The sequence below is a fragment of the Morone saxatilis genome, unplaced genomic scaffold, assembly GCF_004916995.1.
Source record: "Morone saxatilis isolate NCDOM2014 unplaced genomic scaffold, NCSU_SB_2.0 Contig5, whole genome shotgun sequence".
NCBI lineage: Eukaryota > Metazoa > Chordata > Actinopteri > Moronidae > Morone > Morone saxatilis.
In genome coordinates, this window is record NW_023340095.1 from 675,172 (window position 1) to 688,354 (window position 13,183).

The 13,183-nt window shown below is 41.8% G+C and overlaps 1 protein-coding gene across 33 annotated transcripts in view; it reads left to right on the forward strand.

The window, feature by feature from the left end:
* ttn.2 (titin, tandem duplicate 2) overlaps positions 1 to 13,183 on the forward strand; it is a 212,218-nt gene that overhangs the window by 32,953 nt on the left and 166,082 nt on the right. For all 33 annotated transcript variants that reach the window (XM_035676170.1, XM_035676193.1, XM_035676176.1 and 30 more), the window contains exon 37: positions 1,749 to 1,799. In XM_035676170.1, the coding sequence (XP_035532063.1) occupies positions 1,749 to 1,799 (51 nt within the window). The remainder of the gene's footprint in view (positions 1 to 1,748; positions 1,800 to 13,183) is intronic.

Genomic DNA, 13,183 nt, shown 5'->3' on the forward strand with positions numbered 1-13,183 from the left:
ATAATAGCTAATAGACAATCATGTTCACAAGATTTCATCTTTAAAAGAACCTTTAAACAACCCAAGAACTGTTGGAAACTGCCTCTAAGATCAGTTTCTAAGATCAATCCAACACAATACCGTTATGAGACACATCAAGACTCTAAAATACCCCAAAACATCAGCAGCCAGAGGAGAGAGCATCAGGTATGGAGAAATTATCTCAGTTCAGAAAAAATGCAAATATGTGAATGTGAATAATGTTTTTTGTTTTGTTTTCTTAAAAAGCTAAAAAGGTTCAAATAAAAAGGTGAATATAGTACACAGAATACACTAAAGAATAATCCAATATTAGTTTATAAAATTAAATAAATATTAAATATTAAATTAAATATTTAAGATTCTCAGTAATTAAGAAGGTCTGAATTGATGTTGTAAAAACCAGTTGACAAAAGGATCTAAATAAGAAAATAAATGCTGCATAGTCAAAATTTTAAATACCGTTAATCCTCAGAAACGCTGGTTATACCAATGTATCCCCTTCCCCTCTCGTCTTTATAAAACGCACTCAGACATCTTTAAAATTGATCCCTTTAATGTGACCAAAATACACACAATTTGTCAGCGCTCTCTGGTGGATAAATTCAAACCTAAAGTGAACCTGAAATTAAAAATGGGATCGGGACATCCCTCAACCCTCCTCCTGTGACTAACCTCACAGTTCCAGAAAGACGAAGCACTTGGCTCATGAATGCACCACTTTGTTTGAATCCTGGGATTATCAGCACTCCTCTGTGTCGCTCAACTCTCCACCAGGGAAAACAAACTCTTCTCTCCACTTTCCTTCATCTTCTCCGTTCTCACCCTCCTCTTCCTCTCCCACACAGGAAAACTCATGAATGCATGAAACTCACACGTGTAACCTCTCTGTTGTACCTCCATTCTCCAGGAAACCCTTCTTTGTCTGACTCATTTTCTTCCTCTGTGCTGTGTAATGAAATTGTTCATTTCTCAACTCAAAATCTAGTTTCTGGAACAGTATGTGTTAAATGGAACAAAATGGACTCAAATCTATTGGAATCTCTCAATTTTGGTCCATCAACTGAGTACTTTAAAGCCATTATTGCTCTAGGTTAAAGGCAATTAAAAGTCATTACTACTGCAAGGTACAAATCAAAGCATTGATTATATGAGCCAGAAAAAATAATTCTTGGAAAAAGCTCTTTCACAAAACAATCATTGACCCAAGTTTAAAACCTTGGTCAAGTGATCATTATATTAGCTTTGTTATAGGTCATTTTTGTTGCATTATTACTTTGTATACACAAAATGTACAAATAGTTTGCACATGGTAAAGTGCAGAATGAAGAGCATCTGCAGTCAAAGACTGTGGGATATTCAAGTTCTGGAAAAGCTTGTAAATGGAACTTGAGTCAAGTTTTTATTTGTCAAACTACCATTTCTATGGTCAAGAATGAAGTTTGACTCTCATTGTTTTAGGTCATAGTTTACCTCATTGCTGTAGTTCCAGTAGATCACAACTATACGTTTGGAAGTTCTGTTAATGGAAACATTTTGTGACAATAGCTTAAGTTTCCTCTAATTTATGGATCAACTTTGCTGGTACCTAAACACAGTCCAGCAAAGAAAAATTGGATAGGCAGAAATTTCGTCTAAATGTGAAAGAATGTTTAAAGGTTTGAAAACCAACTCATGGGATCAATGTGTGGTGATAAAATCTAAATTTATGTAATTTCTTTCCATCACAGTGACTCACATGAGAGAGCAGATTGAAGCCAAGATTGAGCAAGAAGTCAAAGGTAAGGTTACGTCAGATTCCTGACCACCATATATCAAAAACACCAGACTGTTTCTTGACACGAGAAGCAAGCAGAGTTGAAAAGGGACAGTTTAACCAGATTTCTGTTTTACTCTTTTTTACTATTGTTCACTTCGAAAGTAGTCTGTCAGCAGGTGACTTTGATCCAAGCTTTGGTTCATTGAAGGTGGTTTTTGAGTGGACAAACTGCTGAGAAAGTGGAGGAAACAAATAATGTGTGGGTGCATGTATTACGGATTATGGTCGGCCTGCATTCACAGACTGCTTTTAGAATTTGTAAGTGTCATTATGTTGAACTGTCCCTTTAAGTGATCTTTGAATTTCCACAGTTGCATGTGGTCTCAATGTTTCTTGATAGAAAATTCCTATTGTCTCTATTATTCCACCTGCTCTTATTCTCATAATACTTCATGGTTTCCCCCAGGTGAGCACTGGTAGCACTTGCTTGTACCAGTTTTTGACACTTGCGGTTTGCATCCAAACGTCATTTCGTTGTGGCATGAAGGTTCCTCTGATCTTTTCCCAGAAAAATCGCAGGATATGTATCTTTTAAAGCTTCCGGACTTGAAATGCCCTTTAAAAGATATGGAGGTTTATTGCATCTGGAACTGATACCTTCCTCCTGCAAAATATTTCTTAGCCTGGCTTGCAGATAGTGGGATGTGATTCCTGTGGTTTGCATTCTAAATAACACCAGTAAACTATATTAGTTCGAATAAACGCCTTCTCACCCAATTTTACAGCTTCATTTGTTTTGGAATCTAAGATATGTTTTGGAGAGCTTTGCTTCTCATTGATACTTGTGCATCATTCATTTCCTCTTAAGTTTAAGGATTAGAAAGGGCGTTTATTCTCCTGTCTGCAAGTCAGGTAAGGAATATATTAGCATAAAGCCGAAGCAATTATCAAAAAGCAAAACAAGTGAATGTTAGTAGCCCATCTTGGAATTATGCTTTTTTTTAATAATGATAAAATAATTTATGTTTTGAAGAAATTTCCACAGACGAAGGATCAAAACTTCCTGCAGGTTTCTAATAAAAAGAATCAAGTCTTGCGTTTATTCGAACAAATATGGTGAGTGAAATTATTTCTTATGGCATTGTGACTCCCAGCATGCATTTAATATTTCCATTAATAATTCATTCAAATCCTTTTCCTTCTTTTTACCCCTGGAGGCTGTGTTGTTCTGACAGTTGTCTGTTTCTTTTTGCAGAGCTGTTTTATCATGAAAGCAAAGAAGGAACATCACGCAGCAGCGCAGAACTCCCCGGCGCTCGACAGCTAAGAGGAGCCTTCTCCGACACAGAGGACTTCCTAGATCATGGCCTGGTGTCGGCCAATCGCTGCTCCAGCAGAACCTCCTCCATAACTTCATGGGCGGAGAACATTAAACCTTCTTTCACCAAGAAACTCAAGTTTCAATCAGTTATGGAGGGAGAACCAGTGGAATTGAAGTGTAAACTGGTTGCTTGCCCTCCACCAACAATTCTTTGGTTTCATAATAATAAATCTATTCCCAAAGAGCGTAGGCGAAGGATCTGTACCGACAGCAAAATGCACATACACGTTACCAGTCTGGTTATTGATAGTATCAAAGAGAAGGACTCGGGCAGTTATAAGGTAATGGCAATAAACACGGAGGGTTCTGCTGAGTCCACAGCATCACTTTTGGTGTCACTGAGGGAAGAACAGTCTGCTAACTACCTGGGATTTGTTAGACGCTCTGCCAAAGCCCATGAAAGTGTAGACACCATGGCAGAGCAGAGGAAAGAGAGGAAGATTAGGGTCGACCTCAGGTGTGTAGGGTCTCCATTTGACAAGATGTCCAAAGTCCATCAGGGAAGATCTCGATCTAAGAACTCTCTTGTGCGTACTGTGTACTTTAAGTCTGATTCCCATTCAAAAGAAAAAGAGGCAGAGAAAGAATCCAAACGTTTGGAGACTGCCTCTGAGCGTGCCCCATCTCCTCCCCCCATGTTTGACCGGTCTGAGCACTTTAATGACAGATTCAGTGATATCTACTGTGACCGGCGCACCGGTGGAAGGTTCAGTGACAAATTTAGTGACAGGTGCAGTGACAGATACAGCGAGAGGTTCAGCGACACTGAGAGTCTTCACAACGAGGTAAGAACTAAACTTACCACACTTCAAAAAGCTGTCAAACAAAAGAAGAGGCTCTCTATCTCTACCATGTCCTCCTCTGAGTTTGAGTTAGAATCCGTTGCCAGCGAATCAAGTTACGCAGAATATGTGGAGAAGCTCAGGGTCAAGCCTGCCTCTCTGCCTGATGTCCAGCATTTCAATCGACCCTTTGATTTGGGGGAGACTCATAGGGAGGTTCATGGTAAAACTTCAAGCAGGGCGCGTCGTGTGAGGCATTCATTTGAGCCTCAGTCCAGAACCAGGGCCATTCAGATCATGAGAGGTGAATTGGTTGATACACTGGTGGATAAAAAAGTTGAAAGTTTTGGTCAATCTCAGACAGATGTTAAATTCAAGCAGATGGTAAGTGAACATCACAGTGTGGTTGCTGACCAAAAGGTGGAAGCTGAGGTCGGGCTATGTCACCCTGAAGTCACATACTCTGAAAGATACCCAGAAACTACAATGTACACTGAAAGCAGGGAATCTGTTAGACTTGTGCCTGCTCAAGAGGAGGTATCACTCATGGAGTCATCCAGGCCTAATCCAGTCACACCTAGAAAGGAAAGGTTCCTTCGTGAAACAGTAACACCAGAAGACAGAGCAACAACAAAAACAATTGAGCCATATGAAGAGGAGTGTGCAGGCGAGTCTTTGAGGGCTAAGTATGAGAAGAGCCTTGAAGCTGAACGCCTGGAATGTGAGGAAAAACTCCTTGCCCTGCGGATCAGGAAATGGCAGCAAGGGAGTAGGATGTCAGAAGAGGAGACATTTCACCCTGAAACGGATTTGCCTATGCCGTCAGAGATGCAGTACATGGAGCCTGCAGGACACATTTACACGCAGCAGGAAGTTGTGGAGAAAAGAGTAACTGGAGAAACTGAGGCCATGCCCTCTATCCATAAATCACCCAGAATGAAGGCAAAGTTGGCAGATCCTGAAGCTGCAACTGTATCAACACCCAAATCACCTAAGGTAAAAGCCAGAGTAGAAGAAGTGGAAACATCTGCCTCCTTGCTTACAAAGTCAGCCACAGTAGAAGCCAGATTAGAAGAACCGGAAGGTGAGGCACCACTCATGCTGGCACAAAAATCCCCCAGAATAAGACCTAGAGCAGCAGAAGTGGAAGCACAGTGGTCGCCTAGAGCAAAAGCCAGGGCAGAGGACAGACTCAGAGAGTCACCCAGACAAAGGGAAGTCAAATCTATCAAAGAGAGGTTCCTTGGTGAAGCTGTAACACCAGATCACATTGCAACAGAACCAGTTGAGCCATATGAAGAGGAGGGTTCAGGGGAGTCTTTGAGAGCTCAGTATGAAAAGAGCCTGGAGGCTGAACGGATGCAGTGTGAAGAAAAACTCCTGGCCCTTCGGGTAAGGAAATGGCAGCAAGGCATGCGAATGTCAGAGGAGGAGACTCCCTGCCCTGAAACTGATCTGCCCATGTCGGCAGAAACACAGTACATAGAGCCTGAGGGTCACATTTACACAAAGCAGGAGGAGTTGGAGAAAAGAGCAACTCTAAACAATGCTGCCATGTCAACCCCCAGGTCACCTAAAGTAAAAGGTAGAGTAGAACAGGACAAAACACCTGCCTCCTTGCTTAAAGCCAGACCAGGAGATTTGGAAACTGAGGCATCAGTCATGCCGGCACAGAAGTCACCCAGAATAAAAGCTAGAGCAGCAGAAGTGGAAGCTGAATCAGCCAGAGCAGGGAAGATGTTGTTTGAGAAGACAAGAGAAGAACGTGAGCTCCAACTGTCAAGAGAGAACATTTCTGAGCTGAAGAACGAGAGTGAGAAGTTTGTCAGTGAAGAGGAGGCCTTGACTCAGCGCATAATGAAATGGCAACAGGATGTTTTGATGGAACAAGAGCAACCTGTGAAACTTGAGTCTGACTGGGTAGAGGGTTACTCACCGCTCCAAGCAGAGAGGACGACTGAGGCTGGAAGAGATGTTGCAGAGGCTTCTGCTCCAGAATCAATTCCACAACCAGAAGTTGTCCGCAGCAAGATACCTTCCCCAGGAAAAACAGCCAAAGAGAAGTTCCTTTTGAGTGAGCCAGTTCCTGCTGGTTTCCAAGATCAGCAGGGTGATAGCATGCAGTGGCCACCCACTGGTGAGCTGCTGACAGAGGGTCGTGAGACCAGGTTGCAGAGGGACAGTGAGTACTTTGTAAGTGAGGAGGAAGCACTGGCTCAGCGCATCCTAAAATGGCAACAAGATGTTGTCGAACAAGAGGAAGTAGCTGAAATGGAGTCTGAGTGGGCTTTGGACAATCATTGCAAACAACCTGACTCTGGATTGCCATTTGACTCCAATGTTCCACCATTTGATAGTTCACCCCATCATAGTGGCACCCACCCCAGTGACCTTCCACCTCCACATATAACTCTTGCTGGTGGAGCCTTACCAACAAAAAAACCTTCACCTCTTCAACAAGCCACTGGATACGAGCCATCTCCTCCTGAGTCTTCCTCTATAAGAAAGCATTCTCCTACACGTGCTGGTTTACAGCATGCGCTGCACCATGCGGATGTGCCGATTGAAAGGCCTTATGATTTAAAATCTACTCCTGATAGAACGGGTCGTGAAGCTTCACCAGTTCAGAAATACTCTCCAACCCAAGTTACTAGTGTGCCTTTTGAGGGATATGAACTTGCAGCTGCCCAGGCTGAGAGCCCTCATAAGCCTTCCAGAGAGTTTTCCTCAGCCAGGAGACGCTCCCCATGTCCACAGGAAGATCTGGGAATAGAGGCAGAGAGCAGGCAAAGCAGGGAGGAATATGCTATCACTGTTGATAAATCCAACAGCCAACGCTTCCAGTCAGAAGTAAGAGAAGAAAGAGGGATGAGAGAAGAGATGGAAACAACCACAGAGAGCAGTGAGTGGAGACAACAGAAGGATTTTGCAGGTATGAGGAGAGAGGAAAGAAGTGGAGATTCGATAAAGTCAAAACAGGGTGGTGAAATGAGTGAACTCAGAGCTATAAAGGAAGAGAGGAATTTGAAAGAGTCTCAAGAGTCTAAGATGGTAAAAGAAGGAGATACGAGGGCTGGAGGCTCCCGTCCAGTATTTGTCAAAGAAATATCTTCAGTTAAAGTAAAAGTTGGTGAGATGTCAGAGTTTACATGCCAGTTCCATGGTGATCCTCTGCCCACAGTCACCTGGCTCAAAGATGGCCATGCACTAGCCCACAACCCTGACTACGATATTGTGAGCAAATCTAACAAATCACTGCTCACTGTCTTCTATCCAACAACAGACCATGAGGGGACATATGACTGTGTCATAACCAATAAACATGGCAAATCCATCTGCAGCGGCACCCTCGAGATCTCTGACAAAAAGGTGGCAAGAACTTCAGGAGTCACACAGGAGGTGGTAGTTACAGAGGAGCTAGAGAAAGGTGAGGAAGACAAGGAGGGCGTGATAGATGTGGAACTTAAAACTTACATGGATTCAGGAAAGGCAACACTACAGGTGCCTCAGGCGGTGATCCACAGACGCCACTGCTCGGATGAATCTTTTAGCTCTTCACCTGTAGAAATCAGAATTACTGCTGCCACGCCTGTCCCTGGGATGACAGAGGAAAGCAGTGAGGTCCAACCTCAGGATTTTACAGAGAAAACTTCAGATGTGCCAAGTGATGAGGGAGCCTCTCAGACTGTCAAACACAAATTTACTTTCTCTTTTGATGTGGTTGATGAAGCTCCTCACATGGTCAGAGAATTAGAGAATATCTCTGATGTGTCATTTCAAGTTGCAGAGCCTGTGCAATTTTCAGAGGGTAGTGGTGCCGTAGAGGACGGTGTCAAGAAACCTCTGAGTTTACAAGCACCATTGGAGGTGGCCGCCAAAGCCCCGAAATCGAGACCTGGTGTCTCTAGAGAACCTCCAACAATATCTGGCTGTGGTCTGCCAGCCTCTGCTGCTGTGATAAAAGTTTCTCAGATTAAACAAGCTTTTGAGTCAGACTCACCAGTGGCATTACTGACATCCCACTCTCCTGAAGAGCAGAGGAAGGAAATGCTCTTCCCTGAGGAGTTTATACCTGCGGTGGCCATTTCACTTGACCAGCAGGAACAAGTAATGGACCCTGACACCATGCATGCAGATAGTGGTGAAAGACTTGCTACTGCTATGACAGATAATCCAGGTTCTCCCAAAGCTGTACCTGTTGGTGCAAAACCAGACTTTACTGCTACCTCCCAGCCTACCTCCTCTCTGGGGGAAGGCCGTGACATCTTGGTGTCTGTTAATGTTGAAGAGGGAGCCCTCTTAGCAGAAAGCCGTGGTACACTTAAACAGTTTGTAGAGGAAGTGCAGGAGTCTCCAGAGCTAGTCAGACCTAAGCCACGGAAACTTACTTGTTCTCCTGAACAAGTGGAGGCAGGTGAAGTGGAGACATTGAGGGAGGAGACTGTGCGTACATTTGACAGAACTAGCAGCTTCATTCCTTTTCAGTCCGAAAAAGTCCCAATAGTAAAACACTCTGTTAAAACTTCAGTTCCAGCTGAAGAAGCTGTTAAGCCTAAAAGAATTCATGAATCTCTCAAACCTGAAAGTGCAGCTATTCACAGTAAGGCTGAAGTTGTCAGTATGGAGGGTCCAACTTATTCTGAGGAGGCTAGTGTTGTGGAGGAGTTGACAGATGTAAAAAAACATATGATCCAAGAGGTTAAAGGACTTGGTGAAGGATTTGTTTTTATTCCTAGCATGGAACATGTGAGTGCGGAGGCTAAATTTCCCAGTGAGGAGCTGACTTCCATCCCTGAACCCTCTTTGGACAGTGGTGTATTCCTTAGTATGCCGGAATCCCAGGTTGACTTGACAGAAGTAGCGGAGGAAATGGTTGGTGACGTGGTTGAGCTCCATACAGAAATCAAGTGTGAAGATGAGAGGATTGATGTCGCAATTAAGCCGGAACCTAAACCGCTTATTGTCAAGCCAAAAGTGGACAGCAGAGTTGTTCTGCCTGAGGGACCTCAGAGCCAGGTTCCATCTATACAGGAAAGAGGTAGTGTGGCAAAGGCCTCATTGGCTGAAACTGGGGGAGCAGCAGCAGTTGGCTCAATGGAGGAAGAGGAGGTCACTTTTGGTGCTGTATACGACTATTACAACCCACCAACAGACTGGGGAAGGCCACTGTCCCCTGAGTCTGAGATGTCCATAGAGATTGGCAGCACTGTAAGCGAAGAGATAGCCGAGGTAGCTGAGAGGTTCTACACCCCAGGCTCATCTACTGAGGTCTCACAGCCTATTGCAGAGTCCTTCCACACTCCCAAGTCTCCCATGTCCTTCCATACTCACAGCTCTGATACACCTGGAGGCTTTATGACCCCTCAGGAATATCCTTTTTCCCCTTTAGAACATAAGAGACCCTCGACAGGAGACTCTAGCGAGAGGTTCTTCTCACCAGTTCAGTTCCTGACATCTCCTGCTGATGAGGGCATTGAAACAACGCCTCCTGGAATAAACTTGGATGAGAATCGATTCCTCACCAAGGGAATAGGGTCTTTATGCCTGACAACCCTTCAGGAGAAAGTGCAGGGAATCCCTCCTGCCTTTCTCAAACCTCTCATTAAGAAAAGAGTGTTTGAAAATGACTCCTTATCATTTTATGCTGAGGTGTTTGGCCTACCGTCTCCTGAGGTGAAGTGGTTCTGCAACAAAACCCAACTGGTGGCAGATGACAGAATTAAAATGGAGAGAGATGGGGATAGCATCTCGCTAACAATTCACAATGTCACTAAAGCCGACCAGGGCGAGTATATCTGTGAGGCTGTGAACTATGTTGGGGAAGCCAGAAGTGTTGCTTTAGTGGTAGTTGTATCGCAGGAAGTGAGGTTCATGCCTGCTCCACCTACTGTCACCCATCAGCATGTAATGGAGTTTGATGTGGAGGAAGATGACTCATCTCGTTCTCCTTCCCCTCAGGAGATTCTGCTTGAAGTAGAATTGGATGAAAATGAGGTGAAAGAATTTGAGAAACAGGTTAAGATCATTACCATTCCTGAGTACACAGCCGACAACAAGAGCATGATAATTTCTTTGGATGTGTTACCGAGTATTTATGAGGAGGGTGCTGTGGACTTTGTCACCCAGGAGCATGATGATTTGAAAATAGCTTTTGAGGTCACTGAGATGCCTCCAAGGTTCATCAATCCGATCTGTGACATGGAAACCCCCGAGGGTACCACTGTCATGTTTGAGTGCTCATTGATGGGAATTCCATCTCCCATCGTGTCCTGGTTTAAAGGTGACAAAAAAATTCCTCACAATAACAAGAAATACTTGCACTCCTCTGATGGAGACAACCACTTCCTAAAGATCTGTAAAGTCACAACACAGGATAGCGGAGTGTATACCTGTAGGGCTATAAACGTTGTTGGGGAGACTCTGTGTAGGGCCTCCTTGGTGGTGTTGAACGCTAAAGCTTTCTCAGGGAAGACCAGAGGCAGGGAGCTGACTGCTGTGTCTCTCGGAAGCGCCAAAGTCCAGCCACAGAAGTTCGACATGGTGGTTGGCAACACATCGTTTGACGGCGATCAGGTATCAGAAATTGAGCTTGAGTTTGAGTTCGAGCAAGAGGCAGAGGAGTCACAGCGGGCAGTCAGGCTGGTGGCCAACACTGACAATCAATCGAGCGAACAGGGAGAGAAATATGTTAGCATTAACTTTGATGTATTTGCTGAGCCAGCAAAAGATGACAAGATAGAGTTCAAAGGGAAGTCCTCTGATACGTGTAGCTTCCAGTTCCAGGTGACTGAGACGCCCCCTAAATGTGTTATCCCATTGACTAACGTTACAGCAGCGGTAGGGACACCAGTTATCCTCCAGTGTCTGGTGAGTGGTAAACCCAACCCCACAGCAGATTGGTACAAAGATGGAGACCGTGTCACAGACAGCAGGTGTATAATCCAGGAAAAAACGGCAGGCCATTTCAATCTGCTCATTACTAATGTGACCCAGAGTGATGCTGGCGAGTATAAGTGCATAATCCAAAACACAGCCGGTTGCATTGAAACTACTGCGCTGCTAAAGGTGTTTTAGAGGTTGAAGGATATGGGGCTGGTTGCACAAAGACAAACTTACTGTAGCTAAATCTTGACTACTTTAAGCAGGTTGTTTTCTCGTGGTAATAAGATTGATAATTTGAAAGAAACAAGACTAACCAAGCAACCTCTTCATGTTGCTTTACTTGGAAACATAGGTACTGAGTGAAGCGATAACTTAATTTCTTTTCTTCTTTCTTTCTTTTCTTTTAATTGCTTGCTTAACTTTGTTTCCAGAAGGTGTTCCTTATTTTCATATATATATATATATTAAAGCTTATATAAAGCTTATATATAAACCATGTGAGAGTAAAGCTAAGACTGGCCTAATACAGTAGAAAGTGTTTAAATAATCTTTGGGCAACCAGCCCCATGTCATTTGGGTAAAAACATAGTGTGTAAATGTTTGTCATGTGATTAAAAATGTATACATGGAAAAAAAATCAGTTGAATAGTGTAGACAGCGACAGTGACAGTCTGCTGACACTTTTTTCTTTATTTATTTAAAGTTGTGTAAAACGTGACAGTTGTTTTATTTGATTTGAAGGCAATTTGGTAGAAAAAAAGGGTTTATGTTTGCTTTTGTTATCTGGTAAAAGTTAGCTGCTGTAACTTTCAAATTCAATAATGTAATGTAATGTTCAGTAATGTCTTTACAACTGACCACAAACTGCATCTGTTGTGTTATTTCTAAAGTCCAGCACCTCAAATAATGTTACCAGTCTGTTTTTAACATTGTGCTGTTCACATCAGTTTGCACTAAAAAAGATAACAACAGCAAATAGGAATATTAGGAGTGTGTAAAGCAAACAGCTCATATGCATAAAACATTCACAGAAATACATATCATTTAAAGTTTCTCACTGAGAGATTGATTTTTCTTTTGAAATAATCCGGATATAAAATGAAATATGATAATCAATCACATTCATATTCAAAATCTAATTATCAAGGCTGTGATTGGACTTTAGGAAAGCAATAAATCAGAGAAATATGTTAGTATGGTAACATACCTTAATATCTTAAGCAGTAAAAACTACATGCTATATAGAAACAGTTGTTAAAAACATGGATTTACCTCAAGAATTGTAATTAAATGAGAAAGCAAACTCAGATATCTTGGATATCCTGCTGGAGGAATTAAAGAATACCAACCAAAAATGTAATAATGCAAACGTTTTTGTTTCAAATTAGTCACTGCAGTGTTTTAAATAATATAAAATAGAGGCAAAAGCAATGATATATTTCACTTTAATATCACATCATTATTGATACTTATTGATACATTAAAAAATTATCTCAGCCTTTATCATTTTGGGAATAACGTTTAACATAACATCTATCATCCATATCAAAAGTCAATCTTGAAACTATCAAGAATATATTGTCATATTTCTTACTCATATTGTTGCTTGTGTGATTTAGCAATTTTCTTTCTTTTTTGTGTGTAAGTTTTTGCTGCTTGTGAATGATATTTTGAAGCAAACTGATTATTCATAGTAGAATAAGACAATTGAATACAAATTTTAAAAATGGATAATACTGTGAAACCTTTTTTAAATTTAAAGTTTTGATGTAAATATGTGTAACTGTAGGAGTGTATGAGCGGTATGTACCAGCAAAATAAGTAAATTTAAAAAATCTGGCATCGAGATAGAAATTTATCATTTATTTGTACAGATGTCATGTTGGTTTGTGTAAGAGTTTATATAATAAAATATTTGATGATGTAAAGTAAAGAGTCTAAGATTGTTTTTTGAACAATTAACATGGGTACGTATGGATTAATTGGTTGTTCCAAGTGTCAATCAGCATTTACAGGCAAAAGACAGGTGTCAAAAACTACCTATGTTTTGTAGGACTTTTTTGATACCAGTGCCTATACATCACTAATACATTTTGCGACCAATACCAAAACGTGACTTTTTCCTGAGCTGTGTTCTGGCAGAAACTAACAAAAACTTGTAATGTATCACTTTATAAATTCAATTAAAATGCATGCAATGTACCTAAGCGATTTATTTTTGCTTGTATGTATGAAATTAAAATGGGCATTTAGTCTATTTAGCTATAATAACAAAAATTATAATAAGAATAAACATAGGAAAAATTTTAATTCTGATATACAACCATAGAAATAAATCACTTTTTTCAGCTGAGCAAAGGT